The sequence below is a fragment of the Mobula hypostoma genome, chromosome 18 (genome assembly GCF_963921235.1).
Source record: "Mobula hypostoma chromosome 18, sMobHyp1.1, whole genome shotgun sequence".
Lineage (NCBI taxonomy): Eukaryota > Metazoa > Chordata > Chondrichthyes > Myliobatiformes > Myliobatidae > Mobula > Mobula hypostoma.
In genome coordinates, this window is record NC_086114.1 from 35,396,237 (window position 1) to 35,414,225 (window position 17,989).

Here is a 17,989-nt window from a genome sequence, read left to right on the forward strand (position 1 = left end):
TGTTTTGTATTTCATTTAGATACATAATTTGTTACTCAGTTAAATGGTGGTTTATCTTTTTTATAGCTTTTTAACTACTTCAATGAAACTTCGGCTAATTGGGCCAGCCGCTTAATTGGGCCAAAATGTACCGGTCCTGTTGTGTCCCAGTTAACCAGAATCCACTGTATTTACTGTTGCCTATTTAAAGTTACTTTTGAATCTGATTCTCCCATCCCTCTGGGCAATGCATTCAAAATCAGAACAATCGTTTTACTCTTCAGTTAGACCATGGCTGATTAGTATTTCAACCTCAAGAATTTGTCTTTGCAAGAAGTTGGATGTTGCAACTGTAATTTTTGAAATTTCTTGCTTTCTCACGTGATAGCAAATCGCTATCTTAAAAATATCTCTTCATCACACCTCCGGTTATTTACCAAAAACTGTCAAACTCTAAAGCCATTGTACTAAAATTTGCACAACCCCAATTTATTTTTACTTCCATATAAATACTGTGGATTCCATCCTTTTTAACTATTTCTACGAAAGTTCAGCTGATTAGGACAGCCGCTTAATTGAGCCAAAATGTACTTGTCCCAATGTGTCCGAATTAACCAGAATCCACAGTATATGCTCCGCATTCTGTTGTATTCATGACAGGGCTGCTGTTACAATCAGTCTATGTCCTGTTCCTAGAACCCCAGCGCAGCACTCCATTAGACAGAGACTCAGGAACCTGACATGTTGTGCAGCAGTTCTGGTGTAATGTGGAGGCAGATTCCAGGGTCCAATGAGTGAAACACAAGTTACAGGTTGCAAATGGGCACATTAACTATTTATTTAAAATGAATAGTGGACCACTAAACTGAGCACCTAGCTAAACAAGTGCCCATCTAAACTACCCTAAAGTTTACAAAACCACAATACTGAACATCCAGTCACCCTTTAACTTAATGGGTACTCCATTAAATCTCCCCAAATTATAAGACTAAAGAACTAAGCATGCTGAAATGAATACTTAACTAAACAAATGTGGGGCAGGGTGGAGCCTACAATGCTCTTTCTCAATGGTCCTACAGCGTTGGTCATGATTTCAGCCTGAAGCGGGTGCTGGAGACAAAAGAAAGAGGCCAAGCCTCCCTCAAGTCTTATTCTTATACCCCCGAGGTGCCCAGAACTGGAAACCAGTGCCATGGCATGCAAACCAACCATTGGGAAGGAGCGGCCACATCCTTTAAGTGGGCCAATCAAACACCAACACGGTGGAATTAGCAAGTAAGCCAAACTCCTCCACCCTGACATGACGTCACATAACCTTAACCACTCTTCTGCTGAACTGTGGGACAAGTAGTTGGCTGCCCACCACCACTGGCCCCGCTGTTACCACATGCATATGGTTCTTTCATTTTATAGCAAAGTCTGCCTCCACTGTTACTGGATTTCTTCCACTCACTCAGTAGCATATTCCTCACTACGAGCACATTGTCCCTTCCTGGAGCCGGTGACCCACACTGAGGTTCAGACTTGTAGGTACCAGTTTCTTTCAGTGCTTCATTCAAGATGCCACTCTTCATGTGTAAGCCTGGACATTCATTACTGGCAAGTTATTTGGCTCTCTTGCCCATCACAGTCAATCTTTGCTCTCATCTCATATGAGACCTACATTTATTCAAAGTGTGACAACTAATTACACGATACAAAGGCAGCAACTAGATTGTGCACAGCAATATGATACAGACAAGATGATGCACTCTTTGACATATTGGTTGGGAGATAAATATTCGCCAAGATATCAGAGATGGCCCCATTGTGCTTTTATACAATAGTGCCATGGGGTATTTTGTGTCTAAAAGGGACTTGTTAAATGTCTTAAAGATGGGATATTCAAAAGTGTAACATCTCCTTGTTACTGTAGTGGAGTATCAACACAGGTCAGGTTTGCAATTCTCCAGTTTGGGACTTAAATCCACAACCTTCTTACTCAAAATTCAGTTGGAGAATCTCTGTCCTCATAGATTACACTCAGTGGCCAATTGATTAGGTACACCTGTGCACTTGCTCATTAATGCAAATATCTAATTAGCTAATCATGTGGCAGCAGCTCAATGCATAAAAACATGCAGACATGGCCAAGAGGTTCAGTTGTTGTTCAGACCAAACATCAGAATGGAGAAGAAATGTGATCTAAGTGACTTTGGCTGTGGAATGATTGTTGGTGCCAGGTGGGGTGGTTTGAGTATCTCAGAAACTGCTGATCTCCTGGGGTTTTCATGCACAACAGTCTCTAGAGTTTACAGATAACAGTGCAAAAAACCAAAAAAAAAAAAATCTAGTGAGTGGCAATTAAGGGATTCTGTGTGTGAAAACGCCATGTTAATGAGAGAGGTCAGAGGAGAATAGCCAGACTGGTTCAAGGATGGCAGAAATAACTCAAAAAACATGCATCACAACAGTGGTGTACAGAAGAGCAAACTCTGCATGCACACCACATTGAACCTTGGAGTGAATAGGCTACAGCAGCAGAATACTGCGCCGGGTTCCACTCCTGTACCTAATAAAATAGCCATTGAGTGTATCTCCCAGTGCTAACTGGGGTTATTCTAAAGTAACCAAGAGTGGGAACTTAGTCTGTGCTTCTCCCTCCCTCATCTTGAACCATTAAATCGAACAGGAACCCCCACTGCAGCCTGAAATGCTATCCTTTCTTCTTCCTTATAGTCAGCTACTCACAGGTCTTGATGTATCCAAGAGCTGAGATAAAGAAATCATGACTTGCCCTTAAATCTGTGAGAGTACCTCCATTTCGTTCAATTAAATGAATAAATCTTTGGTTCAGTACACTCAAGAATTAAGGGATTACTTTGGTGTGACCTTCCTCATAAATTCAGGTTATTCACTGTACCAAGTCGACTCATTCCTACTTGTGTTTTTCTCTGCAAGATTTCTCAATATTACTGCTTCAAATTAAAACCCTGTGAACATTTTTAGACGTTAATTTATAGAAAGAGGAGGCTGTGAGTTAGAGATTGCCCAAATGTGGTCAGTCCAGCATAGCTTTCAATGAAGATGCTGCTGAGCTGCAGTCTCTGTTGAGGTCATGGCCATTTTCTTAAGTTCACGGGGATGGTTTTGGGGACAGGGAGAGGAGTTAGGGGTAATTTTTAGGGACAGGATAAAGATGAGTTAGAGGTCAGATTGGGATTTAGGGACAAGATGCAGGTGAGTTAGAGGTCAAAGGATTTCAGAACAAAATGCAGGTGAGTTAGAGATCAGATTATGATTTAGGAACAAAATGCAGGTTAGTTAGAGGTTAGATTAGGGTTTAGGGACAAGAATATGGCAGAATTAGAGGTCAGACCGGAGTCTAGACCACTGCTAAGTGCTCCATCTTCAAAGGCCAGTGATGTACATGGATGACCGAGGAAATCCGGAGTCAAGATGTCCACTCCGTGCTCAAAGACCAGCAATGTAGACGGGTGATGAAGGATATTCCTGGATGTTGGACTGGCCTAGGTCAGTGAGTCCCAAGATTAGATGTCTCTACAAGCGGGAGGCTCAAGGGACGGTGCGTCAGTGGGCCTCGAACTCATGTCCTGTCATCAGCCAGTCCGGGGGTTAATACCAAAGGTCGAAGCGCGAAGATCAATCAGAAGGAAGTCCTGAAGTTGAAGCCCATTAGCCAAACTCTGGAGGTTGGAGGCCCAGAGGTCTGGGGTCAGAAGAGTGACCATGAGTGTGGGTGAGTGGGAGGAAGGAAAGGGTTTTATACTGCGGTGTTGTTTCGTTGCTTGTTGAGTTGTGTGCTGTTCTGTCAAGTATCACAGACATGCTATGCTGGCATAGGAATGTGGGGCAACACTTGTGGGCTGCCCACAGCACATCCTTTGGTGTGTTGGTTGCTAATGCAAATGATGCATTTCACTGTATGTTTTGATGTACACCAGATAAATAAATGAATCTGAAACTTAACTGACATATTTGACCACCGCAAAGATACAGCAATTGACCGATGAGATGAGTGATCCTGTTAATCTTTCTGCCTCAAAGGAACTTTCTTTCAAACAATCTGATAAATGAGCTACTTCAGATGCTGGAAGAAAATCATGCAATGACATTCTTGTGCAACCTCATAAAGAGCCACTTAAACATAATTAGTTATTAAGAAACCCTCAGGCAAGTGCACACTGAAATTACTACATAGCTTAGTTTACCCTCCATTTGTAACTCTATGGAGTTCAGTGAATAGACAATAGACAATAGGTGCAGGAGTAGGCCATTCAGCCCTTCGAGCCAGCTCCGCCATTCACTGTGATCATGGCTGATCATCCACAATCAGTACCCCGTTCCTGCCTTCTCCCCATATCCCTTGACTCCGCTATCTTTAAGAGCTCTATCTAACTCTTTCTTGAAAGCATCCAGAGAATTGGCCTCCACTGCCTTCTGAGGCACAGCATTCCACAGATCCACAACTCTCTGGGTGAAAAAGTTTTTCCTCAACCCCGTTCTAAATGGCCTACCCCTTATTCTCAAATTGCGGCCTCTGGTTCTGGACTCCCCCAACATCAGGAACATGTTTCCTGCCTCTAGCGTTTCCAATCCCTTAATAATCATATATGTTTCAATCAGATCCCCTCTCATCCTTCTAAATTCCAGTGTATACATGCCCAGTCGCTCCAATCTTTCAACATACGACAGTCCCGCCATCCCGGGAATTAACCTCATGAACCTATGCTGCACTCCCTCAATAGCAAGAATGTCCTTCCTCAAATTTAGAGACCAAAACTGTACACAATACTCCGGGTGTGGTCTCACCAGGGCCCTGTACAACTGCAGAAGGACCTCTTTGCTCCTATACTCAACTCCCCTTGTTATGAAGGCCAACATGCCATTAGCTTTCTTCACTGCCTGCTGTACCTGCATGCTTACTTTCAGTGACTGATGAACAAGGACACCTAGATCTCATTGTACTTCCCCTTTTCCTAACACCATTCAAATAGTAATCTGCTCTCCTGTTCTTAACACCAAAGTGCATAACCTCACATTTATCCACATTAAACTGCATTTGCCATGCATCTGCCCACTCACCCAACCTGTCCAAGTCATCCTGAATTATCTCAACAACCTCCACACATTTCACACTGCCACCCAGCTTTGTGTCATCTGCAAATTTGCTAATGTTACTTTTAATCCCTTCATCTAAATCATTAATGTATATTGTAAACAGCGGCAGTCCCAGCTTTGAGCCTTGTGGTACCCCACTAGACACCGCCTGCCATTCTGAAAGGGACCTGTTAATCCTTACTCTTTGTTTCCTGTCTACCAACCAATTTACGATCCATGTTTGCACAGTTTACCATCCTACCTGTCAGATGAAATAACGTACAGAATCACAAATTCTACATGAATTCAGCCTGGTGACATTGCATCCTTTTTCAACACATCCATCTTTAAAAGTGGAAATGCATTGTAAATACAAATCTGGCAACTATTCCGACTTTGTTTCACAAAGTGCTATGTCCTGGTGTCTTTATGATAGATATTCCCACGGATTCAATGTCACTGACCTCTTGGGCAAGTGAAGTAAATGAAACTTTTTGTTCCGAGTAAGTCTGACAATGCCCCAACCTGCAGGCTCAGTGGTCAGGCACTCTATTCCAGCTTATTGGAATGCATCACACCTCACATCGTAATCTTCTTCCCTTCACTTTTGGCTATAGCTCAAGTTCCTGGTTCATTGGATATATTTAATAAATATAACTCAGACAAAGGCAGATTTACTGTAAATACAAACTTTTGAAATCAAAACAAAAAAAATGCATTACTTCAATCAACTCTTAAGCATGAAGCAAGCACACTTATCTCTAGCCTGGCAATTTGCCATAACTACACCTTGAAAAAGTAGTGGATACAGCCCAGTCCCTCAAAGGTAAACCCCTCTCAATCATTGAGCACATCTATATGAAATGCTGTCACAGGAAAACAGCATCCATCATTAGGGACTCCTCAACCCCACACCAACCACCCAGGCCATGCTCTCTTCACGCAGCTGCCATCAGGAAGAAGGTACAAGAGCCTCAGAGCTCACACCACCAGGTTCAGGAACAGTTATTACCCCTTGACCATCAGGCTCCTGAACCAAAGGGGATAACTTCACTCAGCTTCATTTGCCCCAACCCACAAATGTTCCCACAACCTATGTACTCATTTTCAAGAATCCTTCATCTCATGTTCTCAATATATATTGTTTGTTTGTTTATTTATTTATTTATTATTTCTTTTGTATTGTCGGCACAGTTTGTTGTCTTCTGCTCTAGTTGAACACTCCACTCGGGCGGTCTTTCACTGATTCTGTTATGGTTATTATTCTATAGATTTATTGAGTATGCCCACAAGAAAATGAATCTCCAGGTTGTATATGGTGACACATATGATAATAAAATTTAAATTTACTTTGAATATTGGTTTCAGGGGTGATTGATGGCTCTGGACCTCTACTAAAAGGAGTTCAGAAGGATGAGGTGGGAGGAGGTGTCAGTGAAACCTATTGAATACTAAAAGGCCTGGATAGAGTGGACATGGATAGAGAATGTTGCCCTTAATAGAAGGGTCTAGGGTCTGAGAGCACAGCAGAAGAATAAATGGATGTCCCTTGATAACTGAGATGGGGAGGATCCAAACAGAGAGGGATGAATCTGTGGAATTCATTGCCATGTCCCTGGGTGTTTTTAAGACAAAGATTGATCAATTCTTGATTGGTAAGGGGTTTAGTGATTACGGGCAGAAGGCAGGAGAATGGGTTTTTAAAAAATAGCTGCAGTTGAAAGGCAGAGTAGATTTGATGGGTTGGATGGCCTAATTCTGTTTATATATATTATGATTTTACGGTCTAAGATTTTGGAATAATTGTTATGTGATTGCATGCAACATTAAGCAAAGCATAGCTGTGGATTTCTTTCAAACTATCCCAGAACAAAAGACATACAATAGCAAGGTTCGGACAAATGTAGACGAGAACCAGGTCAGTCTAGTAGGCAGAGCAAACATCACAGACATTATAACGGAGGATCAGAAGGCTAGACCACGTCGGCGTTAATGCAACAAGCCTGATCAGTAAGGCTGATGAACTTAGAGCAATTCAAAATTCCAGGGTATAGAACTTTCAGAGACACAAGAGATTCTGTAGATGCTGAATATCTTGATTCACGCACACAAAATGCTGGAGGAACTTAGCAAGTCAGGTAGCATTTATAAAGGGGAATAAATAGTCAACTTTTGGGCTTTTTCACGATTAAGGGTCTTGGCCCAAAACATCAATGTTCATTTCCCTCTGGCTGCTTGATCTGCTGAATTCCTCCAGCATTTTGTGTGTGTTGGAATAGAACATTCAGGCCTGATGGTTGGAGATGGCAGGGATGTACATGGGTGTGGGTAGGAGGTTGAAGGAGGAGACATTGCATTATAGGGTCCTAGGAAACCATCACTGGAATAATGAGGAAGAATGTTCAAATGAGGCTTTATGGGTAAAGTCATTAGGCAAGACAAGGCAAACGCAGACTGGAAGCTGCAACTTCAAGGTAAAATTTCACTCAGGTAATGGGATTCTTCTAAAAGTGAAACAGAGCTCAGCTATTGCGTTCCCAAAAAGGTAAAAAAAAAAAGATGGCAAGTCCAGGGAAGAAGTATTTGATAGCTTAGCAGTCATAAAGTTGCTTAAATCTCCGGGACATGATGATTTGTATTCCAACTAGGCTGGACCCTAATACTGAAATATAAATGGAATGGATAAATAGATATGGTGCTAGGTGACTTGAGAGCTGTAAATGTGGTGCCTCTATTCAATAAGCCAGGTAATTAAAAGCCAGCTAGTCTAACTTCACCAGCAAGACATGTATTGACCAAGGATATTGGTCAATTGATTTATTGGTGGGAGAAGCAGTCTGATTAACTTAATAGAGTTTTTTGAAATCATAGCAAACTATATTGATTGATGCTATATTGTTGATGCATTCTGCTTGCATTTCAGTAAAGACTTGGAAGACAGGTTCAAAAGGTAAAGGCTATGGGACCCAAGGCAATTTGGCAAATTGGATCCAAAATTGGCTAGGAGACAGAGTGTGACAATGGAAATGGAGGATTGCTTTGGTGATTGGAAGCCTATTGGATACCACAGAGATCAGGAGGATATCCCTGTTATTTGTTTTCTACATTAACAACTGAGATAGGAAGATAATAAGTTTGCAAGTGACCAAAAACTGATGACGTTGATAATGAGGCAGAAAGTCTTAAACTCCAGGATGACAATAATCAGTCGGTAGGTTGGTCAGAGCAATTACAGATTGGATTTAATTCTGTAAGTGTAGGTAATAGGTCTTATAAGGGTGGGAAATTTATTAAGAATGGTAGGGTCCTAGGGAGTAATGAGAAACAAAGGGACCTTGCTATTTATACACGTCCAAATGTAGAATGGTGAAGAAGGCATATAGGATGCTCGACTTCCTTAGAGGGGGCATAGAGTATTAGAGCAGGAAGGCATGGTACAACTTAATACAACCTTGATTGGGCCACAACTGGAATACTGTGTGCAATCACAGTCACCATACTTTAGGAAGGAAGTGATTGCATTGGAGAGAGCACAAAAGCGACAGGTACTTCCACATTATTTAAGAAACAAGCACTTGACTTTCACATTATTTAAGAAACAAGCACTTGACTTTCACATTATTTAAGAAACAAGCACTTGACTTTCACATTATTTAAGAAACAAGCACTTGAATCACCAAGGCTATGAGCCAAGTGCTGGTAAATGGGATTAATATACTTAGACCCTTGATGGTCACTTTAATACTGTAAGAAAAAGGCCTCCTCATTGTGCTGCATGCCTCTATAATTCTATGACAAGTAGTTTGTTTGTGGAACTGCAGTTTCAATCCCCATTTAGCCCCACCAAATAGCAACCAACCCCAAAAAGAAAATGACTGACGTGGAATGAAGTTGCTGAGGTCCCCAACCCCTCCCAATTCTTCCTCCCTTCAGACCTGTTTCAAGTAGTTTGGGAGTGTTCTGAAATAGGCATTCCGTGTTCAATGAGATCGGCAAATGGCACCAAACACATATCAAGGCATCTGCTTATTCTAATTAAAAAGCGCAGCCTACAGAAACAACCAAGTGTTGAGTGACTGTGTGTTCGATTCAGCAAAAAAAGGGGCCGGTCCCCTGAATGATTAATCAGAATAAAATACTTCATTTGATCGTGGTGGGGTGGGCGTAGGGGTGGAGTGTGAATGTCGGCCTCGTTGTTTGTAATTGAAAATAGTGCTTTATAATTTTAAAGGCACTTACCTCTTAAAGTGACAGTATTAGGATCAAATCATGGAGCTTCAATAGTCACCAGCTCACTGAAAAGTACCTTTTCAGGAAAGCCCTCTCATGACCTCTCTCATCCCTAAGCCCTCAACAAATCAAAAGCCCGTAACAAACAAGTTTCAACATTAAGTTCACAATTCACCTCCTTCACTTCCCGTAATAACGATTCTAAAGTCAGTGAAGTGAACGAAAGTTGTTAGATTTGGGGACCTCGGAAAACCTGGACTGAGATTTTAGGATGCGACATTGACTTTGGGAATGGAATCGGAAAGTACGAGCTGAGAGACTTCGGAGACGATAAAGTAGCCGGAAGCAGCAGAGAAAGTTCGTTCAAAATAACTGAGGCGAAAAACAGGAGAAAGAGACAGAACGAGGTGAATTGTTGTAGGGTTCCAAAATAAGGGGACTAGACCAAGATGGGAAAAACATTTATCCTCACACTGTCCACGTTCCCGCGATGGATACAATACTGGTCAACAGAGGCAGTAGCAGCCAGCAGCTCATGGTGATTCCCGATGCAAGAGATCAAGCCAGGTCCAACAGCAGTACGATCCACTCGATTACACCATCAGAGAAAACCATCAAGAGGAAGAAAATACAAGAACCCGAGGTGGAAACCCTCTCGCGGTGCCGGAGCCAGAAGCCTTATCCAGCTCCGGCTCGATGATTCACACGTTGAAGACGAGTTCACACCCGAAGAGCAGCCAGCAGGGAGTTTAGAGGAAGTTGCATCTGTCGCCAGCTGTCGCTCCAGGCTCCCCTCTCTCCCTCCCTCTCTCTCTCTCTCTCTCTCTCTCTCTCTCTCCTTCTGAAAGAGTAACATTTCCGCAGATCTCGGGGTCCTTTGCGGACTACAGGTCAATGGTGCAATATCGCAGACTATCTGCGATTAAAGTGCGAACCGTAGGAGGCTCTTCAAAACTACTATATTTAAACCAAATATAATTAGAAACATAGAAACATAGAAAATAGGTGCAGGAGTAGGCCATTCGGCCCTTCGAGCCTGCACCGCCATTCAGTATGATCATGGCTGATCATCCAACTCAGAACCCTGTACCTGCCCTCTCTCCATACCCCGATCCCTTTAGCCACAAGGGCCATATCTAACTCCCTCTTAAATATAGCCAATGAACTGGCCTTAACTGTTTCCTGTGGCAGAGAATTCCACAGATTCACCACTCTCTGTGTGAAGAAGTTTTTCCTCATCTCGGTCCTAAAAGGCTTCCCCTTTATCCTTAAACTGTGACCCCTCATTCTGGACTTCCCCAACATAATTAACGCTATCCAGATTAGTTTGTAAGAATTTTAAGACTACAACTGCCGCAAAATATTAAATCTTCTGCCACTACCTCCACCCAAACCAAACTATTACAGATTATTTTGCACTATTTTAACCCTGAAGAAAATTCACTCATCTCATGTTTGCCTTTCCTCCGCCGAAGCCGCTCCAACTATCTCCAGGGTCATTTCTACTCAGGCACTGTCATTTCTATGTTTATTTATGTGTGAGAGCAGATACGACCACCAAGGGAGTCTTCATTCAACATCTATTGCTTACATGTCAGCCAGCAATGGGAGATCTTGAGTTCCATTAATATAAAAAGAACGCAAACTGACAAACTTGCCCAGCGTCAAAATGTCCGAGCATTCTTTACCGTCAATAAAGAACCTTTTGCAGTGCAGGACTGTGTAATGTAGACGGAAGAAAAATGTTTACTAAAACACCAGCGATTCAGGAACAGCTTTCGTGTGTGTGTATATATATAGTTTAGTTTTCTTTTATATTTATCATGTATTGCATTGAAATGCTGCCGCAAAGTTAAATTTCACAATACCTGTATATACCGGTGATGTTAAACCTGACTCTGATTTCTCCTTTTCAAACAATGTTATAGAATAGTTTACTTTCATCTGTGGAGGAGACAGGACATAGAAAGACTCAGTCTCAATTACTCCAGACTGTAGACCCCCCCTAGAAAGATACTGGCAACACACACAAAATGCTGGAGGAATTCAGCAGGCCAGACAACATCTATGGAAAAGAGTACAGTCGATGTTCGGGCCAGGGTCTCCGCTCTCAGTTAGCCAATTTTCTGTCCATGCACCTCTTATTCCATGAAGTTCATTCTTAATGAACTATTATGCATCACTTTATGTGAAAATCCATTTACACTCACTTACACTTATCAAATGCATTTACTTCATTACTCTCTATTATCACATCAAAAACTCTGCCAAATTAGCTAAATTCTATATGCCTTTAACAAGGCTTTGCTGACTTTCTCTGATCAACCCACACATGAACAAATAATGGAATATACCTTTTCTGAACAAGACAATCACCACTCCTATATCTGGAGATGTATGAAAGATTATGGTCAATATGTCTGCAATTTTATCTCTTGGTAATCTAGAACGCATTCCTCCCGGACTCTGTGACTTACCTATTTTAAGTACATCAATATATCTGGTAAATCTTATTGATGAACCTTTTGCCCAGTTGTGGAGTCAGTTCAGTATTGAGGTGAGTGTAATTATCCAGGCTGGTTCAGGAACCTGATGGTTGTAGGGTAATAACTGTTCTTGAAAATGGTGGTATGGGACCCAAGGCTCCTGTACCTCCTGCCCGAAGGTAGTAGTAAGAAGAGAGCATAGTCTGGATGATGGGGGACCTTGATGATGGTTGCTGCTTTCTTATGGCAGCACTCCTTGCATATGTGCTCAGTTTTGGGGAGGACTTTTCCTGTGATGGACTGGGCTGTATCCCTAATTTCTTGTAAACTTCTTTCCCTAGTACCACAACCATGCTCTCTGCCCCTATGAGTAGATCTTCTTTCTGTTCCCTGATCAGCCCCACCTCTACTGTTACTACCTGTTTATTGCTTATGTGCCCATTAGAGATGGAACCCCTTTTACCAATCTTTCCTCATAATCTGATTTTGCCCCTCCGAGTTCCCTTTTTATACTTCTCTTCTTCTCTTTCCACTGTGAGGTTCAGAACAGGTTTACAGCACTTGTACCTAAATGCACAAAGTCTGTTAAAGAAAAAGACTGGAGAGCTATAATTGCGATTTTTCAATGTGATTATGATGAAGACAGGTCAGGGTTGCTGCACCAAAAGAGAAAAGGAAGGGGTTTCACCTAATTCAGATATAACTTGGAAGTATATTCAATCTTCAGGGAGGCAGGCCATAAAGACTTAAGGCATTGCCCAGAGAATAGTAAATAAGCTCCAATTTTACACTCGGGATGTTGGAAGATAAGAGTGAATGAGGTGCAGTGTGATGGCATAGCCTGAAGGATCATTGAGTAAACACAGAAAGAGGCCATCCATTCAGTTCAGAGTCCATGCCAGGTATTTCCAAGAGCAAAGAATCCCATCCATTCAGTTCAGACTCCATGCCAGGTATTTCCAAGAGCAAAGAGCCCATCCATTCAGTGCAGACTCCATGCCAGGTATTTCCAGGAGCAGTCTGGTTTATCCCACCTATCTCTATTATATGATTTTTAAAAATCAGTTGATCATTAGTGTAGTATTACTTGAGGACTAAATGTCAACAAGGACAGCAGTATTGCCAACCAATTTTGCATTTTACTGTGATACAGTAGAAAGAATGTTGGTTTTACTTATCTCCAGCAGTGCAACACTCCCTTAAGTCCTACCTCAGAAATGTCCTAGATCAGGACTTGAAACTGCAATTTTTCAGGCTCCAACAGCAGTGACTAAGAGGATGGAATGAACTGTGTTCGGATGGGAATATTAGAACTAGACTGTTTTGTTCCTTCTCTGGGTGGCCATTTGCATTGTATAGAACACCACTGATAGAATAGATCGAAAGATTATCCAGCATAACCTTAATGCACCAAACTGTGTAACTTTTGGCCAGCTGCAATTAGCTGGTTACACCCATATGACTCCAGCAACAGAGTAAATAGCTTGTTCAATCATCTATCCCACACATTGTTACTGCTGTAACCTTCTGATTTAACCAGCACATAGAGAAGGTCACAAATAAACAAACATGATTGAGCCCAGGCACCAATTACATCAACACATAAAGGAATACATTGTCATTTGTTCCTTTCTCTATCCATTCTATTTCTTCTCCGCATCCATTTCTGTGTGACTTAGTACTGGTTCTATTGTGTTTCATGTATTTGCTGTGTACGCCCACAAAAAAATGAATCTCAGGTTTGTATATGGCGGCATATATGTACCTTGATAATAAACTTACTTTGAATTCAATCAAACAGTCCCTTCTTATTTGCAAACACAACCACGTTTGAATTGATAAAGTGACCTTAACACAGAAACTATGTCAAGATGTTCCACAGCAGAGAAAACGGACATGATATCAAAGGGGCACATGGAAGAAGTAAACAGATGGATGGGCAGAACTTTCAAGAATATGCTTAAAGGTGACAAGTAAGACCAAGGTTTATAGGAGAGTGTCTCAGAGAATTTAGAGTACTGGAGTGAAAGAAATGAGAATAAGGAGGCTACTGGTCTTGACCAGCACAAGGAAGATGCCAAAGTGAATGCCAAGGTGGGAGGCCTTGCAGGATTTGTAGAATGCAGGTGTGATTCTCACTCCACTGCTTGAGAGTTGAAACAGTTAGTGGATCTCCCACCCAGTACAGAAAACATCACAGAAACCTGTTCAAGAATACTTCTCAAACACGTGGTAACCCTTATTTAGCAGGCCAAGGGGCAGAGGGACATTTTGACCTTTGAGTTCCTTTTCAAGCTGCACATATCATCCCAGATTGTACATTTTAAATCTTTCTTTCATTGATGCCTGGCCAAAACCCTGAAATTCTCCACCCATCAAAACAATAGGTTTGCTATCAAAACACCACACTGACTTCAGCAGGTTATGTAGAAGATTCACTACAGATTTTAAAGAATTAGCAGGGATGGGAAACAATGATTAGTTTTAATAAAATTACCACATCCCATTCATCATTTTTAAAAATTCTGTGGAAACTATTCAGGCTGTGGTTACAGCACCACCTTGAGTTGTTTAGTGGTATTGCATTTAACTGTATTGCAGAATATTCCGGGGCAAACTCACAGTTTCCATGTGACTTGGCTCATGGAATATCCAACATGGGCTGTTTGCTACATATTCAATGCACTGAGATCGGAGAGCTTGCTTTGCTTATAGTTAAACTCCTGACTTGTCATTGAATATAATGTGGAATCCACCTTTGCAACACACAGATTGCTGGAAAAACTCAGCAGGCCAGGCAGCATCTATGGAGGATAATAAACAGTCGATGTTTCTAGCTGAGACCCTTCATCAGGACTGGAAAGGAAGGGGGCAGAAGCCAGGATACGAAGGAGGAAAGAGGGTGGGGAGTACAAGCTGACAGATGATAAGTGAGACTAAGTGAAGAAGGTCTCAACGGATCTTTATGGCATCAAAGGCCAGGGAGTGGGGCTGAGGAGGGAACGAAAAAGGATCAGCCATGATTGAATTGTGGAACAGACTCAATGGGCCAAATGGCCCAATTCTGCTCCTATGTCTTATGGTCTAAGAAAGAAAATGGGTAGCGGAGGGAGTGATATAAGAAGCTGGGAGGCTCTAGGCAGAAGAGGTAGAGGGCTGAAGAAGAAGGAATCTGGTAGAAGAGGACAGTGGACCATTGAATAAAGGGAAGGAAGTGGGATACCAGAGGGAGGCGATCAGCAGGTCGTGAGGGTGAGGGAAGAAGAGAAGGGATGTGAGGGCCACCAGAATGGGGGAAAATCAAATATAAAAAAAGCAGTGGAGGAGGGGAGACATAGAGAGGAGTGGTTATCAGAAGTTAGAGAAATCGATGTTCATGCCATCTGATTAGTGACCACACAGACAAAATAGGTGTTGCTCCTCAAACCTGGGTCTGGCCTCATCATGGCAGTCAAGCAAGGTCATGGACAGACACGTTAAGTATGAGAATGGGAAGTTGAATTGAAATGGGTGGTCACTGGGAGGTACTGCCTTTTGCAGTGGGCAGAGCTTGATGAATCAGTCCCCCAGTCTGCATCAGGTCTCAACAACATAGAGGAGGCTGCACCAGGAGCACCTGGTACAGTAAATGGTACTGCCAGACTCACAGGTGAAATGCCACTCACCTGAAAGGACTGTTTAGGGCCCTGCATGGTGGTGTGAGAGAGGTGTAGGGGCAGGTGTGGCACTTGTCGCAGTTGTAGCGATAAGATAGATCTGTGGGGTAGACAAATGAACAAGGGTGTCAAGTTGAGGGCAATCTCTGTGGAAAGTGGAGGAAAGGAGAAGGGAAAAATGTCTGGAATTCACATTTTTCTGCTTTTTGAACTGGAGTCTAAGAACAGCTGTTGATCTTAAAGTGCTATTTTGGAAATTCTGGGTGGAAGGTGAAATTCGGATTTTAGAGGAGGAAACCATATCACGAAGCAGCAGCTAGAGAGGAGGAAAACTCTGCCCTTGTATCCACCTCAGGATGGACCACCTGCTCATCTCCCTACAGCCAAAGAGTTACCCAAGCCTTGGCTAGAGATAGTTGATAAACTCAGTGAAGGAACTTGGGAATTTGGATTCAGTGATGGAAAATGTAGAAGAATCCTATTAAAAGTGCCCGCCACACCTTTTGATCTCATTTGAAAGACTGTCTAAATGCCTCTTAAACATTGCTTTCATTTCTGCTGCCACCTCTTCCCTTGACAACTTCTTTCAGGTCATCCTTCAACCACCAACACACCAGAGAAAACAATCCAATTTGTCCAACCTCTCCTTATAGCTAATACTTTCCAATCCAGGCAATATCTTGTTGAACCTTTTCTGCACCCTCACCAAAGCCCTCACATCCTCCCGGTTCTGTGGTGACCAGAAATGCACAAATACTCCAAAAGTGGACCTAACCAAAATTTTATACAGCTGCAACATAATTTGCTAACTTTTATACCGGTCAACAATCTCCTGAAGGATTCAGCATATTTGCCTCTCGAGAATGCAGGCTTGGTCATCGCTGTGGTGAACTTTTAGGCCGGATTGAACTGTCGAGGCCGGAGAGCGGAAACAATCTGGTATTGAGCACCATTATTCAGTGTCCTTTAAAGCGCCAAGCCAAATTAAAGTGACAAGGCCCACGAGCAGAAAATGACCTGGTGTTCAGTGCCATCCTGTATTTGACCTATCTCCCTCTCATCTCGCTACTACTATCATTGGACGGGAGATGCAGGAGCCTTGGGTGCCATGCTGCCAGATTTGGGAGATTTGGGAGCAATTGATGTCCTGCAGCTGTCAGTCTCCTGGTCTGGTATCATTCACCTAGGCACTGAATGTAGCTGTGGACTGACTTCTGGGGACTCTGGGGCTCATGTTCTACAGAGTATTTGTGCACAATTTGTCCTCTTTTGCACATTGGATGTTTGTCTGTCTTTGTTGTGTGTGGTTTTTCATGGATTTTACTGCATTTCTTTACTTTATGGGTGCCTGCAAGAAGATGAATCTCAAGGTTGTATATGGTGTACGTACTTCAATAATAAATTTGAACTTTGAACTTTGCCCCTAGTTAACAAAGCCAAGCCTATTCACTTGTGTTGCCAATTTCAGAAAATTGGACTCGGACCCCATGATCCTTCTGAATATCACTGCAACTAAGAGTCCTGCCATTTACTGTATACTTTCCTCTTAAATTAGATCTCCCAAAGTACACTTGTCCAGATTAAACACCAACTGTCACTTCTGTCAAGTCTGTATTCTGCTGTATCCTTTGACAACCTTCCTCACCATCCGTTACTCCACCAATTTTTGAGCCGTCCTCAAACTTACTAATCAGTGTACCTACATTTACATCCAACTCATTTAGATATATCACAGACATAGAGGTTCTGAAATGAATCCCTGTAGAACACTACTAGTCACAGATCTCCAGTCAGAATAACATCGTCCCACCAGTACCCTCTATCGTCCTTGGCTAGGCTAATTTTGAATCCAGTCTGACAAGGTACCATAGATCCCATGTGCCTTAATCTTTAGGATCAGTCTACCATGAGGGACCTTGTCAAATGCTTCACTAAAGTCCATGTAGAAAACATTCTCTGTCCTACCCTCATCAATCGTCTTCACCACCTCCTCAGAAACTTCATAAGACATGACTTTCCCTGCTCAAAACCACGATGATTATCCCTTATAAGTGCATAATTTTCCAAATGTGAATACATCCTACTGTCAAGAATCTTCTCCAATAATTTCACCACAACTGATATAGGCTCACTGGCCTATATTTGCTGGGTTATCCCCATTGCCCTTAAACAAAAAAAAATTTCCTATTCTCCAGTCCTCTGGGATTTCATTGTGGCTGAAGAGGATACAAAGATCTCTGTCAAGTCAATAGCAATCTCCTCTCTTGTCCTTCTCAATAAAATGGGATAGATGCTATTATGCCCTGTGAACTTATTCACATTAATGTTTTTTCAAGAGAAGCAATACTCCTTCTTCTTGATATTAAGATATTTTGGTATATCAGCATATCCTTCCTTCCTGATCTCAATATCCTTCATAAACAACAGGAATTCTGCAGATGCTGGAAATTCAAGCAACACACATCAAAGTTGCTGGTGAACGCAGCAGGCCAGGCAGTATCTGTAGGAAGAGGTGCAGTCGACGTTTCAGGCCGAGAC

The 17,989-nt window shown here is 42.2% G+C and overlaps 1 protein-coding gene across 1 annotated transcript in view; it reads right to left on the reverse strand.

Moving 5' to 3' along the window:
• The window catches only part of si:dkey-228d14.5 (uncharacterized protein LOC796266 homolog), a 69,306-nt gene extending 59,234 nt beyond the window's left edge, over positions 1 to 10,072 (reverse strand). Inside the window, exon 1 of the mRNA XM_063070189.1 lies at positions 9,782 to 10,072. Coding sequence (XP_062926259.1) covers positions 9,782 to 9,846 — 65 coding nt within the window. The 5' untranslated portion in view covers positions 9,847 to 10,072. The remainder of the gene's footprint in view (positions 1 to 9,781) is intronic.
• Between the last annotated feature and the right edge of the window lie 7,917 nt (positions 10,073 to 17,989).